The sequence below is a fragment of the Dermacentor albipictus genome, chromosome 10 (assembly GCF_038994185.2).
Source record: "Dermacentor albipictus isolate Rhodes 1998 colony chromosome 10, USDA_Dalb.pri_finalv2, whole genome shotgun sequence".
NCBI classification, from domain to species: Eukaryota; Metazoa; Arthropoda; class Arachnida; order Ixodida; family Ixodidae; genus Dermacentor; species Dermacentor albipictus.
This window is the reverse complement of record NC_091830.1, coordinates 6373920-6394330: the sequence shown is the minus strand read 5'-3', so window position 1 is coordinate 6394330 and position 20411 is coordinate 6373920. Positions and strand designations below refer to the sequence as shown.

The window sequence follows — 20411 nt, the reverse complement described above, 5'->3', positions numbered from 1 at the left end:
GTTTCTGTGCGCAGAGGGGCCATGTAATGCAGCATCCTCGTTTCTTTTCCAGGCTACGATGGGGTGTCAAGCTTCCTGGACCAGTTGAGCAGCATGCTTGCGGAGCTTGTTGGCTCCGAGCTGCCAGACTCGGGCATCGACACTTCTGATTCGTCAGACGAGACTCCTCGTCGACTGCACCACTGACTGGCAACTTACTGGCCCGCTGACACGAGCACATGTACGTCGCGGTCAGTGTGCAGCATGCGTGCAGCACGTGAGCTTCCCACAACAGCTGCCAGGGGCAGCGCATCCTGGCGACAGAAGAGGCTGGTGCAGCCATTGTTTCCCGTGGCCACCATACGACAGAGCTCGGGATAGAATTGTGGCAGCGTTGGTAGCTCGTAGAAGATGAGGCGCTGCACACCTTTGATCCGGTAACGTCGATAGAAGTGGAATCGCTCGGTGTACAGCATAAGCCGCCGTCGGCCAGTGAAGAATACTCCTCGTGCTCTAGACACCTTGGCATCAGATGTGTACTCACAGATCTGGCAGAAGCTGGCGTCGAGTGAGCGCAGGTGGTTGCGCAGCCGCACAAAGTCAAAGTATGAGCGCACGTACACCATGCAACCCTGGGAGCCCTCTCGCAGCAGCGGTGGCAGCACCTTCTCGGTGAAAAAGCGGAAGCGTGCCTCAGGCACGTCAGCAGCCGAAGCAGCCTCAAAGCGCTGAAACACTTGGGCGAGGGAAACCGTCACCTCTGTCAAAAAAAGTTGCGGCAATTAATATAAGCCTTTGTGACATCAAAAACACAATGCACATTTTTAAAAAAAGTACACTGAGATACAGAAAGAGTAGTTATAATATGTGTCCGGATCAACTGCCAAATCGCACTACAATCCCCAGCTCAAGACAAAGGGGGTGCCTCGAGTCAACTGTGCACTCTTCTAGCGTTACCTGAACTGTGGTCAACATGGTGCCCAGCCCCACCAATGTCTACACTTCAGAACTGTATTGAATCTCTTTATATGTTATGAAACGAGACACAGAAGGCAGCTGTGTACAGAGACTTCATCAAGTGCATTAAAAGTGTTGGCACTACACAAGATGGTTTGTCTTCCTTCCAGAGCCATATTATTGTTCCCAGGTTTTATACTTGCAGACGCTACTGTTCATAGCTTTCAGGTGAGTGCTGCTGCACATATTTTTTTATGGGCTTTTCGGTATTTTCGTACCTGGCATTAAGCAGCCGCTAGTGCTGCCCCCATACTATAATGCTGTACACACAATAACTGTGCTCGAAGAGAGACTTGCTCAAGGAGCAAAAGTGGCTTTATGCTTTTGTTTGTATAGCCTCTTAAGCATAGTTACCGTGAAATCGGTGCTAAAATTTAATGGCAATGCAGTCGAGTATTGCCACAATATAGTGGTAGTTCTGTGTCAAAATTTGTTGTGTAGCACCTTTACCAGTTAAGGGGAAGGCTGCAGACCGAGAATTGGCCCAAAAGACTTATTTTCTGTTTGTTATCTTTGTGTTTCCAAGACCTCTCATTCCCATAAGATTTTATCGCAATAAAATTATTTGAAATGCTTTCCCTTAATTTCTCAAAATACTTTTGACATACTTGCGATTCAGGAGAGAAAATAGCTTTGGTGCTATTATAGCTAATATTAATTTTATTACCTAAAACATAAGCGCATGGTGAATGCACTAAGTAAACCCAATTTTAGGGTAATATTTTTTTTTATGTATTTTAATGAGTCGCATATCAAGTGAGATTTTTCGGGGAAACCTTGATGGCTTCTAACTCTAGTTCAAGTAGACATAGCACACTGGTATATACCTTGTTGTACACCTTATTATATGTTGTAGATTATTTCTCCATAATAACTACTCTAGGTGCAAACTTTTCTCCAAACAAAAGACCCCAGTTTCTACAGTGTATCATGTACTGCTTGCCCTGGGCCATAATTACATTTTTGAAAATGAGCACATCAAAATACACATGATGTGCAAATTTGCTCATTATCTGTCCATGAATAAGGAAGTTAGCTTTCACGTAGCTTGTTCGTACTTCCCATATTTGTTTACTGGTTCAAACACGATGCTTAAGAATGCTATCCCCAAATTATTTTTTTGAACAAGTGACATGAATGAGTCGTGTATTTGAGTCTTCCAGTTACATGTTTCACAAGTTCGAAAATTGCAGCTACCATGGCCTGAGCATATTAAACGGCAATGGAACACTGCATGTCTTCTTACCACAGGCAAAAGCTGGAGGTGTATTTTGAAACAACCCTTTTAATTCTTCTTATGTTGCGAGTCACACCAAATGGCTGATCCCATCGATAACAGCCATGTCCTATCTCGATGGGTTGCCTACCTGTAATGGAGCCTGGTTCCAGGGTGTTAGCAGAGGTCACCAAGCCTGCATAGTTCTGGGCATGCCTGCTCAACAGAGCTGAGATGGGTGCCTGGGCTACGGCACTCAGCACCACTGTCTGGCGAAAGCGGCGAGCCCAGCCATGCAGCCACCAAAGGCGCACGCGGGAGAAGTCTGCCCCGTGCGGTTCCACAGCTGGCCGGTTCACGTGCTCCAAAAGGTGCACCACGTGTTCCCAGTTCTGCACAGACATGCGAAAACTGGCACAGCTGAAGCTGAACATGAGGTCACTCCCCGCAAGGTATAGGAACAGGCTAGTTGGTCATCCATAATGAAGGCAATTACAGCTTTACACCTTTAGTTGGTAGTGAGCCCTGTTCTTCGTTCATTGTCTGTTTCTGTGCTGTAGTCGCTTTCTCCACAACAAGCTGCAGTCATTTCACTGCCTGCCTTGCCACTAAGCTTTCACTTTGTTACCTTAAAGACTTCTCTAGGGGGTATTACGTAAGGGGTGGGGTTATAAAAAATCAAGATATAAGATGCTGTTCACTTTGTTGCAATGCCCAATGCGAGGTAACCCTCTCCACGAAGGTATGTATGTATGTATGCACGCACGTGCGCACGCACACACACACATATATTTTTTTTTGGCTCTAAAGGTCCAGCTTGGGCATTACATAGGGGGGGGGAGAATAACAACTGATATACAAAGGTATAAGGCAACGTGCATGTAAGTTGAATATCCTTATATGAAGTCGTACATGCTATGCAACCTTTACATCTCTTCTCATTCGACAACATCATACGCCAATCATTCTTACATTATACAAACAATAATCTTGCATCCTCTGACATCTGAAGAAATGTAAGAAGAAATGTTAATGTTTCTCACTTCCGAATGTTTCATTAAGTGTTTGTTTGAATATAATATGGTCAGTTATTTCGGCTATATTACTTGGGAGATGATTCCATTCCGAAATGGCTAAGTGCAGACATGAAAACTGCAATAGTTTAGCACGTGCAAATGATTGTTCAACCTTAAATTCGTGATCAATTCATGGGAATTTCCTTTTTGGCTGGTAAGATGCGTGCCTGAGAGATGGGTGCCATCTTTCAATCCTGTTCAAGTCATTTTGTAATTTAATACAGTCAAGCCTTACATTTTAACGGCTGATACAAAATGCAGTCGTCGGCATATAACCAGATTTCCGAGCCTATACCCTGATAAATATGATTTATATAAATAAAAAATAGAGTGGGTCCCAAAACGAAACCTTGAGGCACACCGGACTGAACAGGTTGAAATGACAAATGGACATTATTAATTATGACGGCTTGTCATCTGTTACTTAAGTATTCTTTAACCCAGTTTATTACTTTTTGGTGTTGGCCATAATATCCTAAGAATAGACCTTTCAGGCACTGGCTTTTTTATATGAAAAAATGACAGTACATGTGTATGAACTGGCTATGTTTAATGAATAATCTGTGCAAGAGGTGCGACTGTGGTAAAATTTGTGTGATGATGATAATGATCATGGGATATGTACGTGGAGCTTTACTGCGTGTGATGTACGCAAGCTCAACTGTGCATTGTGGTGTGGTGCACACCAGTCGGCACTTAATGCACACGGTGCTTCATTGGTTTCAGTAGAAAACGCAATAGAAATTGCAACAAAGGAACCTAAGTTTGTAATAATAGTGCAGGCTGCTATTATGTTTATGCCAAAGTTAAGAGTTATCATTAATTACCCGTCATAGTTGTAGGCAAACATGTGCATGTTCCAGCAATCAGATTCAGGGACTGAAACCTTACACAATCACTTTCAAAGGTACTATTTGCTTTGTATGACTGTTTTTGGCACAAGTCAGGCACGCTGTGTTGGCATGGTTGATACAGTACCAAGGATCTACCAAAGACACTGAACACATCCAATGCTAGACGTGTAAAATCTTTTGAAAGTATCTCTGAAAATAATCCCGCGAGAATACAGCCACAGGATTTGCAAGGAAATGTTACATTCACAGTCCTTTATTTCAATAATAATTCTTTACAAAAAGAAAAAGGAGGTCTACATGTCGGGTTATTGATATTGGGACTGTATTTTGCAGCCACTGTTAGAAGACGTGGACAAAATTTTGAAATATAATATTTCAATATAAGGCAGGTTCAACTGTAGAACATGTGTTTAATGCAGCACACTCCCCTGTTGATGTTCACCTCTCAAGATATTTCAGTGGACAATCGCAGCTCCACTGTCCTCTAGTGTAGCCATGGCTCAGGTGAATAGCACTGCAGGCCACACACTTCCAACACTGCTAGAATCATGCCTGCTGAACATTGGCAGATGCAGATGCGACGCTGAATTTTGCACTTGGATGTGCTTCATTACTGCGGCAATTTAACATAGCATAGCTGAAATCCCACGAAAGACAAATGAGACCCAATAACTCAAGGGCTTCTTAACAGTAACACACATACCAGGTGTTTTACTTTAATGTTAACAAAATTTTTATAAATCGCCTGTGGCATATACCGGAAATCTACTTATCGAGCTGGATTACTTGAAGAAGCAGTCATTACTTACACTAGAAATAAAACAAAATTTTGCTAATCATCTATTTAACTAATTGCTTCAGTGCATACATTGCTTACATGAACTGAAGCCAATGATTTCACAAGGCAAATTTGCTTGAAGCGAATTTTGAAACTGTTACCAGTTTTGAGACAATTGCATAAACTTAACTCGTTTAATTTTCCAAAAAATTGCATTTTTATGCATTAGAGCTTAAAAATTCCTGGAACACCCAAGTGGTCATCCTCAGAATTTGTTCCAAGCTGATATCACTTTTGATGTCACCTGCTACAATTCATAAATAGCAATACAGATTACTTCTATTAATTCAACCTTAATTGGTATAACAAAACTGATCGAATTATCCGGCGGTTCGAATTAAACCAAAATGCAGGAAAAATTCCTAAACACCAGTGCTTAATCTGGCAGTATTTTTCCAATTCTAAAACGCCCCGAACCAAAGCGCACCTACTTTCTATGTGTCTAAAGCAGAAAACTAACGTAGAAATGACATTAAACCTCCTAAACGAAGTAGAAATCTAATGCGCACCGTATGTTATAGCACAAAAAAAAAAGCAAGTCTAACAGCTGGTTTCCTACAGTCAGCTTCTCGGCAATACATCCGTGTTGTACGGTAAAGCATACAAACACTGCGATTGCACCATGCAGGCAATTTTTGGCCCAGTTCTGCTAAAAAAAAAAGAAGAAGCGAAGACGTTGGCTAGAATCGGATAAATATGTAATAAGAATGACAACTGCGAGGAAGTCATAGTGACAAACTGTTAGGTCACCGGGCGGCTCCATTTTCGTTCCCGGGGGTAATTACAGAGAAGGATTGGAACGATAGAGTCGTCCTTTCTTGCAGTTTCTAGTGGGTCGTCCTCTTCAGTGCTTTTGTTCGTGAATGCCGCTCGCACTCGAAGTCCGTGCTCTTCCTAGACTGTTGGCGCTGTGCTGCTCCTAGTCTGGTCAAATAAACACCTCAACAATACAATGTATTCAGTAAAGCAAAACTTTATTCAGGTGCAGTGAGCTCTGGCTGTTTCAAGTTCTTACCAGGCGCAAGCAACCCCTGCTCTAATTTGACCAAGCCTTGCATGAGGCCGTGGTCGCCGCCCATGAATTTAACCTTATTTTGCAGCAGGCATAGGTACTCTCACGTCTGCACCATAGTTGGCACTTCACGTGGCTCTTCATCCTCATCGGGGCCACCGACAGTGTCAATTAGTATCTCCGTATCCATTGCTGGGGCGGCCACGGCAGCAGCAGCATCAGGCATCATGAATGTCTCGAAGTCGCCTTCTACCTCTTGGCCAGTAATTTTATGAATTGCCTCATACAAATCACTGAAAGTCCATTCATCGTCAGGCTGGTCATTGCCAGAGTCGCTGACGACAGCGCAGGAAAAGCCGGCGTGTGTAAAACAGTTGGCGACCTTCGAAGGTGCGAGTCCTTTTGATGAAAAGTTAAGCAAATGGATTGCACCAAGCAAATCAACGTTGTACCTCTTGCTCGTGTCATACACTGTGAGCATGCGCTGCAAAAGAGCCCTGTGGTAAAGCTTCCGGGTAGACTCAATGATGCCCTCATTCATCAGTTGCAGTACCGCAGTTGTGTTTGCAGGCAAGAATTCCAGAGTGAACACCTTGAGGTTGTCGATCCTCCTGTGGCTCGGACAGTAGTCAATTATTAAAAGAATTTGCTGATTCTTTGCATCGAACTGTCTATCCAGGAAGCACACATAGTCTTAAAAAATAGCAGCAGTCATCCATGCTCGCTTGTTATTTCTGTTGACACGTTCCTTAAGAATAGTTGCATTTCAGAAGCACCATGGCTTGTCTGCCTTCCCCAGTATCTACAAGGGAAGCTTGTCCTCGCCTGTTGCATTGGCACCAAACAGCACTGTGACACGCTCCTTGCTCTTGTAGAAAAATGCAGCCTCATCTAGGTTGTAGATGTCTTTGTCTTCATGCTTTTCAAGTAGAGCTTGTAGCCGATGTTGGCACCATACGTCTACAGTGTCACGTTTCACAACTACACTTTTGCCATTGATTGACTTCAAGGTCACGCCGTGTCATTTCTTGAACCGCTCAAGCCTGCCATTGCTGCACTTGAAATCTTTATGGCCCATTTGGAGGGTGAGAGGGTTGGCTTTTGCAGGAAGTGCAGGTCCATGTAAGGGGAGATTCGGACTCCTGGCATTCTTCAGCTGCTATAGAAGTACACCTTGCACTTCGGGGTATTTCGAATTGCGATTCCTCTTTCTCTTCGCCGACAAGCTCTTTTCAAAGTGATTCAGCACAGCTTCCTTGTTTTTCACTACAGTTGATAAAGTAGACGACGGTGTGCCAGATTCCTTTGCAATGTCAGTTTTCTGGTCAGTTTTCTGCTTCAAAGTCAGACACTTTCACCCGGGGACTGACGGAGCCATTTATCAATGTAGACTACAAAAGCACACGCAAGGCTTGCCTAAGGAATCACTCCGAATAACACACAATCACATGGTCTACAGCACGGATCTAAGCGCACGCACCGTTGGCGCCAAAGTGACGGAGCAGGCGACACAGAAGGCAGAAGCTTCAAAATGTCGTCGGGGCATCTCGCTTTTCTCATCAGTATGCGCTGGAGATGGCGACGGATGCAATGGCGGGCTTGACATCGGCTTCATGTGTAGCAGAAGAAAGGTGATCAGAGTTGTGGAGACTAAAAAGCAGCAACTGCAGAAGGACACCTATTGGTGGAAGATCGTGCTTGGGAGGCCAGGCCGGAAGAGGGCAGTTCTGGAGGTGCAGTGACGTCGAAACTGGCAGCGAGGAGTTGACATGAAGGTGAGTGAGAGGAGTGACTGGCGTCCAAACAGCCTGCAGACTGGAGAGCAAATGAGGAGCGGAAGGCAGTAGCCGCTTTTATCGGGGGGGTGCGGAGGTCACGGAACACTACGAGAGTATCGCGCTCGAAAGCGCCGCAAATTCCGTGGCTCGAGTCTGAGGTTGTGTTTGTTGTGCTCAAAAAACGATTAGCCACTCATTGTGGGTGTGCAGCGCGATCGTGAAAACTGAACAGTTTTGCAGTAGGGGCTTTGCATGATCACTCGACAATTTTTTCCCGAGATGTGCAGCCATGAAGTTCGCAAAACAAGTTTTTCGGTGCATCGTTGTTGACGACACTGTGCTAATTCTATGGTTCGAGTGTCAGTGTTCGCACACCGTCGTGTCTGCGCCATTTACAAATGTCTAGGAACAAATTTCAACAACCCTACCACGCATTTAGACCGTTTGTCTAAAGTCAGATAGCGCAAATCAAACATGACTAGTTTGAGCAAATCGCTGGGGAAACACTAGCTTGCGTCGACCTGCCATGTTGACAGCCTGACTCACCACTGGCGACATTCCGATTTGTCGTGTTTTCTGCAAGTTATCGGTCGATTTGCACCGTCAAAAGTGCAACGAAGCTAGGGGCGATGTTTTACTGCGATGCAGGCCAATTATGCCAAGCAGCGAGCAAATTTCTAAACTGGCTTCTCCAATGTCTTTTTCCCGATTTGTTAATATAGCTCCTCGCATTGAACATGGCACTTATAATCAGAGGCACACTTATTTTGTGCTTTTCGGCACGTTTCAGTGCCAGAAGTGCTCTTTAGAGCGGCAGAACGTTGCTCATCGAATGTGCCCCATGGAATGCTACGACGCAAGTTTGCCTGAGGTCTCCTGGCCACTTTTTGCATCCAAGAGACTACAGTTTTCTGGCATCGCAAAGTGTCGGGAAAACATTATTTTCGTGTGAACTCTATCACGGGGGACACCAGCGATGCGACTGCGACCGAGATTAACGGTTCGGGCCCGCTTCCCCATGAAATTTGACAGCTTCCGTTCGTTCCAACGTAAACAGCTGGGAGCACTTGGCACTCGCTTGGTACCCGTTACTAGGCAGTCATCGGTTATGGGTTTGGTACTTTTGTGGCCTGTTCTGTGCCTGCATGAGACTGATTCATTGGCAGTATTAATTTGACACTGCATGTGCAAAAGGGTCACCGCCGCCTCCGCTCGCCATTTCACTCTAAGCAAGTCAAGCTCTTCGTGCACTTCGAGTAATGCGGCTTGAAATGCATGCGTTTGGATTAGGATCGGAAGAAATCTTCAGTAAAGCGATTTCGTTATAATGACGGATTACTGTAATTTTCTAATACAGCTGAAATAACTTTTCTCTTTAGTGCCAATTTATGTCTACTGCAGTTAGAAACAGCACTGACCTGCATGAGTAGCACTTCAGCCTGGTCCACAACAACCAGCTCGATGGAAGAGAGGAAGTCAAAGTCGCGGTCCTTCTCTCCCTCAGCACCCACCACAGTCCTCAAGCCCAAGGGCGAGGCCAGCAGGATGTCAGAGGCATAGAAGTCTCGGTACAACCGCAGGCTCTTGCCCGATACAGCCAAGCCCAGCCGGAATGCATCATCAGTGTTGCCCACAAAAGTCTGTTCGTAGTCCTCAGGGCGTTCCAGCCAACGCTTCTTTTCCTCCTCACAACCAAACTCCTTCAGGAACCTTAGAAGGTGGATAAATTGAATGAGATTGAGTATCTATCCATGTTGAAATTGAATCTCTAAAAGTAGACAAAGATGGAAAGGAGACCAAGCAACCAAACATTTATTTTGGGAAATACGCAAAGCAGCCCTCCTTATCACTACGCGACACAGATTACCTTTCTATACGACAACAAAGGATAGTGTCCTCAAAAGAATACATTTAATGAGAAGAATACGGGGGAACGATTGTCTCAGTTCTTCGTTTAACAACTATATGAAGCTCATGGCTGCAGTAACAAGATGTACTGTTAGTTCACATAGCTAATATTATTTTTTAATTTCCCAAAATGTGAGAAATCCCCATTTAAGTTAGACATTTGCAACAGTCACATATATGTCATTTTGTCTACTTTGGACACTTAAGTAGATGCAGTTTACGTTCCTGAGTCAGTTTTTGGCTTCATTTAAATGGTATCAGTGGTTGTCCGACGAGAGCATTTCTCTGCATTTCATATTTACCTTAACAGGGAGAGCTAAAGCTACTTCAGTTTCCATCGTGCACATTAAAAATGATTGCTGCAAGCTGCTGCTCTGAAGAGCTGTCATTGGTTATAATAATAGCCAAACCTTTACTTGTATACAGTCGAACCCACTAATAACAATATTCAAAGGCCACAAAAATTCCACCGATATAACCGGGTCGCATGAAAAAATTAAAATAGAGGGATGGCAGAGCTGATGTGAGAAAACTATAATGGCGGGGAGGCCAGAGCCCCTCCCCACCACCTTCCTCCATGCGGCTGTTGATCATGTTCACTCATTTAACTGCTTCCTGGGCTCTCTGATCACGTGTAACAAATCACGGCTGTCAGCATTAAAGAACGGCACTGCTATAACAAGTGCAAAGAGGGGTCACGGGCGGCAAGCAATATGTGAGCTCCACCAAGGCATCGCTATAGTGGCCCTAAAAGGGGCCTTTTATAAAATGCGAGAAGGTTGCCGCAGCAGCCTGTCAGCTTGAGAAACCCAGAAGAAATGCCGAGGCAAGATTGCCACAAGCATCTTCTCACTGGATTGAACAAGAAAACCCTATGTTCATCAGCCTTGCATGCTTTATGCGAAGCTTGCTGACATCCTCCTCCAAGACATCCAGTTGCTCCACATAATGATGCGGAAGGTTCCTTGCAAAAACGAAGCCCTGGAGGGACTGAATCAGCTGCTGGGCCTCCTGTTGAGGCAGCCTGCCCTACCGCATCATTGCTGCCGCCGTTGCTATCCGATGCAAGCACACACATTCGCGACGATTGCCTGTTCAGTTAGCACTTAGTTTCGAAATCCATAGCTGTGCGCTTTCTTTTCACTGGCAATGTCGTGCATTGCCAATTATCAGCGGGCAGATAAACCATCCTCCATTTCAGCAGCGAGTCAAACGAGGCTGAGAAACCACATGGCCAGGAATGATTTTGACGCAACAAACAAAGACGAACGGGAGGGATTAAGCTATTTGCAGAACTGCACTGAATGAGGAGCCAGCGAGCAATCTAGGAGTAGTGCAGTTGGCACAGTCCACTCGTGTTTTGGAGGGTGGCGCAGCACAGAGCTATAGGTGCATTCGTGTTTGGAGGGGTGGAAGGGCGACAGGAGAGAGGCACGTAGAGAAGGCTGGAAAATGAGCACACAGCAGCTGTTGGGGCAGCGAGCTATCGTGAAGCAGCTCGGTTTTTTTTTTTTTTTTCCAAGCGAAGCTTGGATTGTCTCACAAGTGTCATTGTAGTAGTCACACAAAAACCCAGTTGCTCCAAGAGCAGAGCCGCTGCGGGAGTGGGCAGTTTCATAAGTTGACAGCTGCACCGGCGCAGGAGCATCAGTCATTAGCAAGAATTTCGCAACCAATCAGAGCCGTTTCACTTCCACCGAGTAGGGAAAGGGCTTTGCATGTGCTGCGCCGGCTTCGTTTTCATTCAGTTCATTCTCAGAAAATGGATGGGACTGCCACGCGTCATGCATTCCCCCAAGGAACTGGCAGCATACGAAGAGCGGTGGCAAGAACTTGCCCATGAAAGGGTTCGCTGTCGGCGCACCGATCCAGCTGTTAAGGCCTAAGTATAGTATGCTGTAGCATGAATGCACGTACACGTTGTGTGACGTTGGCAAGAACGCCAGCACCGATGGTTAGACACACAGGCACCACCAACGTAACCAGGCGCAGCCAACGTGTTCCGATGCGCACAGTGTCTAACGACGTTTGCCCGCACATCGATAATGTCGGGCTATAAACGCACCTGCAGAGCCGCACGAGCCCAGGCAATCCGACAGCAACGAGAAGTTCTCAAGCTGAGGAAGCGGGAGGCCAAAGCAATCCGGCACCGTTACCTGCGGGTTACTTAACCGTGACAAAGGTCAGGTGCACGCAGGACAACTTTCACTAACCCCCATTTTTCGGTAGGGGAAGGGTTCGTAATTTTTCTTTCTTTTTTTTTTTTCCTCCAAGAATTTCGCATTTCACTACTTTTCGGCACGGACACCCAGCAGCCAGACTTCATCGTTATAATCGATAATACGGCATCGGGGCATTGTAGTAAGTGGGTTATTTCACCATGGAAAACATACAAAAGTTGACTATGCAGCAGTTTCTCATTGTTATAACTGATATATTGGTAATACCAGTATCGTTATAAGTGGGTTCTACTGTATATCCATGAAAAATGTGGATACAACAAAGAAAATGTAAAATTGTCCTTTTCAATATTAGAGTATAACGAATATTGGAAATGGCAATGGCAAGTTGTTCCCATATTCAAAAACGGTGACAGATACTCACCAGATAACTACCGGCCAATTTCGCTCACGTCTATTTGTTGTAAAATGCTCGAACATATAATAGCTTCTCATATATACAACCATCTGGAATCAAACAACTTTTTTTTTCACTAATCAGCACGGGTTCAGGAAGGGTTTGTCATGCGAGACACAGCTTTTAGAATTCACGACTGACCTGCATTTACACATGGACCATAATGTACAGATTGATAGCATATTCCTTGACTTTTCCAAGGTGTTTGATCGCGTAGCCCATTGCCACCTAATTTCCAAGTTAAATGCACTAAGATTGGATTCACTGACACTAACCTGGCTCCGGAACTTTCTTTCTAATCGCCGACAATTTACTATCGTTAACAACCTTTCTTCGCCCCTTTCCTATGTCACTTCCGGCGTGCCACAAGGTAGCGTTCTTGGGCCGCTACTATTCCTAATATACATTAACGATCTTCCTAATAACTTAACATCCCGAGTGCAAATATTCGCAGATGACTGCATTATTTACCGCCCTATAACCAGCCCCGATGACCACCTCATTCTTCAAAACGACCTTCATCGCATATTCGATTGGTGTAACACTTGGTTAATGAATCTTAATTCGTCTAAATGCAAAGTAATGTCTTTCACCCGTAAACACTCAATCTCATCCTTCCAATATAACGTCAATAATAACCCAATTTCTGTAGCTACTTCCTACAAATACTTAGGCATTAATCTCGCACCAAGCCTTTCCTGGGCCCATCACATTACTACTATATGTGCTAATGCTTCCAAATCACTGGGGTACTTACGCCGAAATCTACGTAATTCGCCCTCTAACATCCGTAAGCTAGCTTATCAGACGTTTGTTCGCCCCCAGCTCGAATTTGCCTCCCCAATCTGGTCACCCCATCATAACAACCTAATCAGCTTATTAGAATCAATTCAAAATAGGGCCGCCAGGTTTATCTCGCGTAACTACACTTACAATTCAAGCATCTCACAAATAAAACTTGATATTTCACTTCAACCACTAAGTACTCGACGCAATTTTGCACTCATATCATTATTTCACAAGTACGTTCATGCGGATAGAAAATCTTCTTTACGGCTTGAAGTCGCACCTTTCACATCTCACAGATTACATAATCACCTCAGCTTCACACGCATCTACGGGAACACGCATGCATTCAACTGGTCGGCGCTTCCTCGTGCCATTCGATTGTGGAACGCTCTTCCTGATTTCATCGTCTCCGAACCTAACCCCGATAAATTCCGCCAGCTCATCATTTCATATTCCACCGCGCAACTTCAATAAAGTGCACGATGCTTTTTTCCTTTTTATTCCAGTTATGTGCTCTCTTGTTTATGAGCTCATTTCGCTTATTATTCTTGTATTCTTTAGTATTGTTATTATTTGTACTAGAGTGGCAACATTATTTTTCATTGTTTATTAAAGAAACTGTATCGTTTGTTTTTTTCTAATATGTACACTCCAGACCTTGTTATGTTGTACAATGCTTTTAATACTTGTATAAGATAGGCTTATAGTTTTTCACTGTCAATTAATAATGTATGTCTATTATGCTTTTATATGTTCTATATACTCTGTTAATCTTATTGTAACGCGCCCCTTACCCAATGCCTCATACGAGGCCTGTAAGGACATTGTTAAATAAATAAATAAATAAATAAATTGTTTCGTTACGACTATGTTAGACTGTACATGAGCCAAGCCACTGACCGGGACATGTGGGCCACTTCTTTTGCAGGCAGCAACTGGGCAAGCAGCTTGACCGTGCGCAGAGCTGACTCCCGGAAAGGCAGCAGAAAAAGCACTCGTGGCCGTGTCAATCCTTGGTCTCGCAGCTCCCCGCTGGCACCTCGACGCAGTCGTGCATTGTGGTGCAGAACGCGAGACCGGCTCTATAGGAGGGAAAAACAATGAAACAAACCAGAGTGGCAGTTTAGGCATGTTGGTAGTACAAAAAGCATGAACTGGACACAGACGAAAAAGGCATGTACACACACAAGCACTGCTTCCAATAATTTGTCCTTGCGATTCTTTTGCTACTTTATACACAACCGACATCATTGTAATCTGAGAAAATCAGTACACAAAACTGAAAAAATACACACCAACTTGACAGCCAATGAGCTCTACGTAATCCATGCTGGCGCACTGAGAATGTCAAGTTATATTGCTGTTAGTGCAATAGAGGGCATACTTACACACATTTCAACTAGCTTTTCTATCTCTTGTGCTTCAGCAATCTCTCTTGTATGCTGATTCTTGCTTCGGCCAACAATTCTGCAGGTTTCAAACAACAGTTGACAGCCACATGTCTTACAATGCATCGCAAGAAAACTACCAACAAAGTTTTTTAAACTGTAAGAGTAGTCTCGCAACTGATCGTTCAGGCTTCCAAAAGTAAGGGTTGAGGCTAAGAAGCTTTGCAACCGTTTCAATGTAGGGAAATTGGTGAAGGGTAATGAGAAGAGTAAGCATAATTATTTAGAAGTTTTTTTTCACTACCAAAACCCACAAAGTAGATGCGCCTTTCAGGGTGAATAATCTCTGAACATGACGCTTGGCAAAGGCCAGTCAGGTTGTTCTTACAAACCAAGCTTGATGTTTTATCAATTTGTGACCCATTCCTCGTTAAGAAATTGGAAGTTATTGATTTTTATGAAACTTAATCATGATAAATGCCTACAAGCATTTTCTATTGACGTTAAAGATTTGTTTTATACTCTGCCCCATACCAAACTGTTGTAATGAATTGAAAAGGTCATTGATGAGTATTATGCCATCGGTCTCCAGAATGAGACTGGTCTTTATCTAACATCTACCTTTATTTTATGAGAGGATAGCCCTCATTTGCAAAAAATGGGTATTTGTATCAGTTCTTGTACTGCTCCCTGGCTTAGTGACTCGTTTTTAGCCCATTTCGATGTGACACTGTCCAAAAGATTACTAGGAACAAAGGTAGTAAAAGCATCTAGATGTGCTGATGATTACTTTGTTTGTTATTACTTGCTCTTCTGATCAGTTAGAGGCTGAGGTTCACGCTGTCTTGCCCAAAATTCGAGTGCTTCAAACTGCTAGATGTGACATGTGAGCTACCGCAGGATGATCCATGTGCTTTGTGGATCTTCACTTATCACTTTGTAATGATTACTTTTGTTGGAATTACGAGCCACGCGCAAACAAACCCTTACTCCTTTTCCACTCAGCAAATTCTAAATTAGTGAAGTCGTGCCACCATCTGGTTGCCTCCAGTTTTGACCAACAAAAAGTGAGGCTGGCTGCTGCAGCTATCCCCAGCTAATGCTGGTTTCTACGGCTGAGTGCATATTGAAAGACAGAAATAATGTTGGTCAACCTGTGGCCAGAACCAGTGAGTGCGGGAGTCACATAAGTGTGCTGCCATATATGCACACTGTCACCGATAATATGAAAAAAAAAGAACTTGCTCAGGGCGCAAATGTGTGTATGGTTTTCTCCGCACCTAAACAAGCTGGATGAGCTGTGGAAGATTACGCATGCCATCGCACTCAAAAATTGCGACAGGAAAAAGAATGACAAAAACAAATTTGTGTATTATGCTGAGTATGTTGTTAATCACATACCCTTGTCATGTGGTCATAAATATGTTGGGCAAAGCAGCTGTTGCCTGAACACTCAGTAGCAAGTGCACTCTTGCAATGTAAAAATACTTTGCTGGTGGTTTTCCTGCAATGCATTGCAAGACATGCAGCTGTCATCCGTTGTTTCACGCCTGCAGAATTGCTGGTTGAAGCAAGAATCAGCTTACAAGAGAAATTATTGAAACAGAAAAGATAAAAAAAACTGGGTGAAATGTGTGTAAGCATGCCATATATTGCACTAACGTTAAATAAATTTTGATTTTCTGAGCGTGCAACACGGATCACTTAGAGCTGATTGGTTGTCAGTTTTGCGCATTGATTTGCTCAGATTACATTGATGTTGGATATGTAAAACGTAGCAACATGATCCCAAGAATAAATTGTTGAAAGCAGCACCTGTGTGTGCGTGTATATGTGCCTTTTTTAGTCCGCGTCCCGTTCACACTTAACATTCTTGTCCTGCTGCAATATTGCCAGCAGTTTTAGCGAAGCTGTGTAATTACAGGACTTGAACGGTGTCTGATAAAGCACACAAGAGCGCAGGAAATAAGTACATAAGAAGGAGGTCAGTAGGGTCTCCACTTCTACCGTACTGATGAAAATGGTATTCAAATAAGCAAACAGGTACTGGTGCCTCAATGCAGAATTGCCACCTGCCTTGATTGCCATTCCTTGGCTCAACCACGTCTTTGCTTGTTTGTCATTACTTTCTGTCAGCTTAGGAATATGTACCACATACATGAGGTAAATCATCAAGGAAGTTAATTGGGTTAAAAGGAAATGCATAATTTTAATGAAAGTGCATAAGTTATAGTCCTTTGCCTAATATTTTCCCAATTTCTTTTGTCGAACAAAGGAATAAACAATTTTATTGCATTTTTAAGTTACCAACAATTTGTCATAGCTTTCCTGCTTTTAATTTGATTCAGTTTCAACCTTTTAGCAGCAACGTGTGTAGCACTCAACACTTATCTGGCTCAAATAGGCCCCATCTCGCCGTCCCACCCACCTGCGGAACTGATTTGCTTCTAGGTGACACTTTTTTACAGTGAAGCTGTATATGGCTAGGGTTCCATGCATTTTTGTTCTCCGTGAACAAAAACTATCATCATCAATGGCTCATACCCCCATAAGCATTCATACTCCCGTAAGCAAGCAAAAAATGCAATGGCTTATAGCCCCGCAATGAACTAGAAGCCCTCAGCAAAGTGAAACGAACAGTGCTTAAATTCTTTCTAATCATGCATGCAACATACAGAACAGCATCTCGAAAACTGTCATAATGACTCGTACCCCCATGAGCAATGGCTCATATCACTGTAAGCAAGCAAAAAATGCAAAGACTCATAGTCCCGTAAGGTTCGTGGCTACTCACTTTGCGTGAATTAGCTGCGATGACACTACCCCTGTTTTCGTTGTCAGTGATTTCAATGTGGATGTGTCAGTACTAAAAAGGGAGCGGTTTATGCATTCCGTCTTGCAGACATATCCCTTGGAATGCCACACTGATCCAGCCCAAGTGACTACCCAGCGGCGTACGTGCATTGATTTGACATTATCAAAGAATGTGATTGCCGCTGCGATTGAAATAATGACCACCAATCAAGACAATAAATGAGTTTGTATTCACTTTGTTCAAAATTATGTGTCACCTCCGTGTTGTGTGCTAAACAGCTTTGCTGCTCAATCACCTTCACAGAGTGGAATGGCTTGTGATTTTTTAAATATAAGGAGTGCCATTTGAGCACTTGAAAGCGATCTGTCCTATCTACCATTACATTTGGCAAGTACACAAGTTTAACGATTTGCACAAGCCCTGCGCAGCATTTACCTTGAGCACGTGGTTGAGGGCATGTAGGCAGTAAGCGGCACGCACTTCTTCACCATTTGTCAGCGTGCGCTCTGTCAAGAGTAGGTCCCTGTAGGAGGTCAGCACAGATAGCAGTTCCAATTGAAGTGGCGTCAGCATTTCAGGTATAGCCAGGGAACTCTTAAGCCACAGGCTGTCCTTGCTCGAGGCTCGTGTCAGGGCAACATCTCGGAGGTTCTCCTGCAGCAACACAAGACAACAATATAATGACAGAGGAGTGGTCCGTCTTCAAAGCTCGAAAGTCAGCCTCTATACAATGCCACTTTGACTCCACCACAATAGCACACCAAGTTCTACAGGTGCAAACAAAATACAGGACCGACATTCATTGTTCTTGTGCTATGTGCGGCACAAACAAATGTGGATGAAAAGAATACTTACTAGGAAACGTACCCATTAGTTTGTGCTGTACATAGCACAAGAGAAATTAATGTCCACCAACTAGCCTAACTCGTTGCTTCACTAAGCGCAGTATTGCCATCAGCAGCATGAGAGATATGCCCAGTGCCTGTGAAAGCAGCCAATACATTATGGCTACATTAAGTCACAATAATACATTAAGTCACAAGGATAGTTTTAAATAAACATATTGTGGGATTGCTTTCTTGTTCCTAGATTCTGTGCCCACATCTTAAACAGCAAGCCAAGCTGCTGCTGTTCTTGCCTCATTGAGTCTACTGTGTGTACCAATTTTTCTGAAAAGTGATCTCGTCTTTTGTATTCTACAAAAACTGTCCACAGACATGTAGCAAAATGCATTCCTGTGCTCGTAAAATGCCACATGAATTGACAAATATGTGAGTACTCAACCTTGGCTCCCATGACTCGAAGTTGGCCCAGTGTTGGCCAGCGTAGCTCGTGGCGAGTTCGTTCAGCATTTTCGAGGGGAAACTTGTCCCCTTCAATGTTCCACTCAAAGTGCACAGAGAAAGGATCATTATGTGCTGGAAGTTCCTGCAATCATCAACAAGGCACAATAAAACATCTCATTTCGTTTTGTAGGCATGTAATAAACTGCAAAACATTGCAAGTTATCCTTGTGCCTGTGTTCTAGAATGACATTCTGCTCAATACTAAACAAAAGTTGAAGAAAGCACATGGCAGTGCTGCACCTCAAGTCAAGTGGTCACTGCACTTAGGTGACACCCCCATGCGATTCCCAAGTAAGAAGGTGCATGAATCAAGAAACTCCTTGTCTGATTCACCGAGCATATACACTGAAGGAGTGTTTTCGTCAGCTAAGAGGCAGCATTGTGATCAACTCAATCAAGACGAGGTGGAGCTTTGAGTCGAGGAACATTTGTGAATATAGGAGGTTAGCTGCATCAACCAGAATGACTGTCATCATAATGTTCAAAAGCAAAGCATGCGTAGGGGCACCAAGCATTCCTTTTGTGTCAGCGCCACTTTACACATGCCTCTCAGTGAAGAACCTGTTGTGCTGTTTCCTGCACAACCCTCTGGTATAAAATAGTTGCTGTCATGGTGTCTGGCTGCTTTCTCTAAAGCGCGCAGTTAGCACTCCAGGTTCTTTCAACCTTTCCTAGCATTATTAAGGAACTTTGCAATTCATTCGGCGCCCAACTGCAAGCGTAACATTCGCGAATAAGCTTCCTGCAGATTACTGTGATGTCCAACACGCACTATTTCGTCTTGGCAATTTCCTGTAAATATAGGATACCACTCTAGGGTATCGGCACTGCAATGTTTCAGCTACCATGAGAATGATGAGTAGCCCATGGATTTACCGAACCTTTGAGCATGTGACTTTATTTGTTTTGATTTAACTGATTTTATTGGTCTAAACTTCAAAGCAATCACATTTTTCTAAATGCAGAGGCAAATATGATTCGGTACACATGAATAATCACTTCTAATCGCATTTATAACGAAATATTTTGTTGAATATGATGTTTGCAACGGCACAAAGTCGTTTGAAGAAAGAAGGCAAATCCATCATTCGCATGCTGGCTGAAACGTCATACTTGCAGCTCCCGTAGACGCCACCGCAAGATTCATGAATTTCTCTAGGAAACTATGCCTGTACCTTCCATTGGCGCGCAGTTAAAATATGCAACACCCCACACAGAACTACCTGTTCCTGCTCCTCGTCTTCAGCAGCACTGTGTTCGCTCGCGTCGTCATCTTTCTCGTCCAGCGGCCGATCCTCACTCTCGCTGTACGGTTCGTCGACGTCCGGCGATTCATCGCCACTGGCAGCTCGGCGGTTATCGAATGTGCCCAGCAGTTGGCCCACAGCATCGTCGCTCTCGCTGCCGGAGTCCGCCGCCGACTGAGCGCTTTCTTCATCGTCGGAATCGGCTGCGGCCTCAGAAGGCACGACTACAGCGGCGCGATCGCTTACTGACGGCCGTTCGTTGGCCGGGTGCTCTTCGCCAAAGTTGACCCAGTGCTGCCTGTCTTTCTTGGACAGCTTCGGAGTGTCCGCTGCCCGTCGCTTACGGCCCCGTGGCGGCCGCCCCATTATGCTTGACAGCGTCCGACCACGTTGGACGAGGTCAGCGAAATGTAACTATTTAGTGAAACCACGTGAAACTGTGTTGTCATGAGCTGTCCGCGCACAAACACATTGCCCACGTGCAGCTACTGCTGCCGCTGCCGTTGCATGG

General features: G+C 44.2%; 2 protein-coding genes across 2 annotated transcripts in view; one reads left to right on the top strand and one right to left on the bottom strand.

The window, feature by feature from the left end:
• The window catches only part of LOC135920314 (inositol-tetrakisphosphate 1-kinase-like), a 12634-nt gene extending 12297 nt beyond the window's left edge, over positions 1 to 337 (top strand). Inside the window, exon 7 of the mRNA XM_065454524.2 lies at positions 53 to 337. Within this exon, the coding sequence (XP_065310596.1) occupies positions 53 to 186 (134 nt within the window). The 3' untranslated portion in view covers positions 187 to 337. The remainder of the gene's footprint in view (positions 1 to 52) is intronic.
• LOC135920313 (U3 small nucleolar RNA-associated protein 25 homolog) lies at positions 64 to 20411 on the bottom strand. The gene is made up of 7 exons (XM_065454523.2): positions 19877 to 20411; positions 18592 to 18735; positions 17743 to 17961; positions 14005 to 14186; positions 9189 to 9480; positions 2364 to 2604; positions 64 to 739 (listed from the first exon to the last, which is right to left on the bottom strand). Exons 1-7 carry the CDS (start codon positions 20264 to 20266, stop codon positions 195 to 197), a joined length of 2013 nt encoding a protein of 670 aa, XP_065310595.1. The 5' UTR covers positions 20267 to 20411; the 3' UTR covers positions 64 to 194.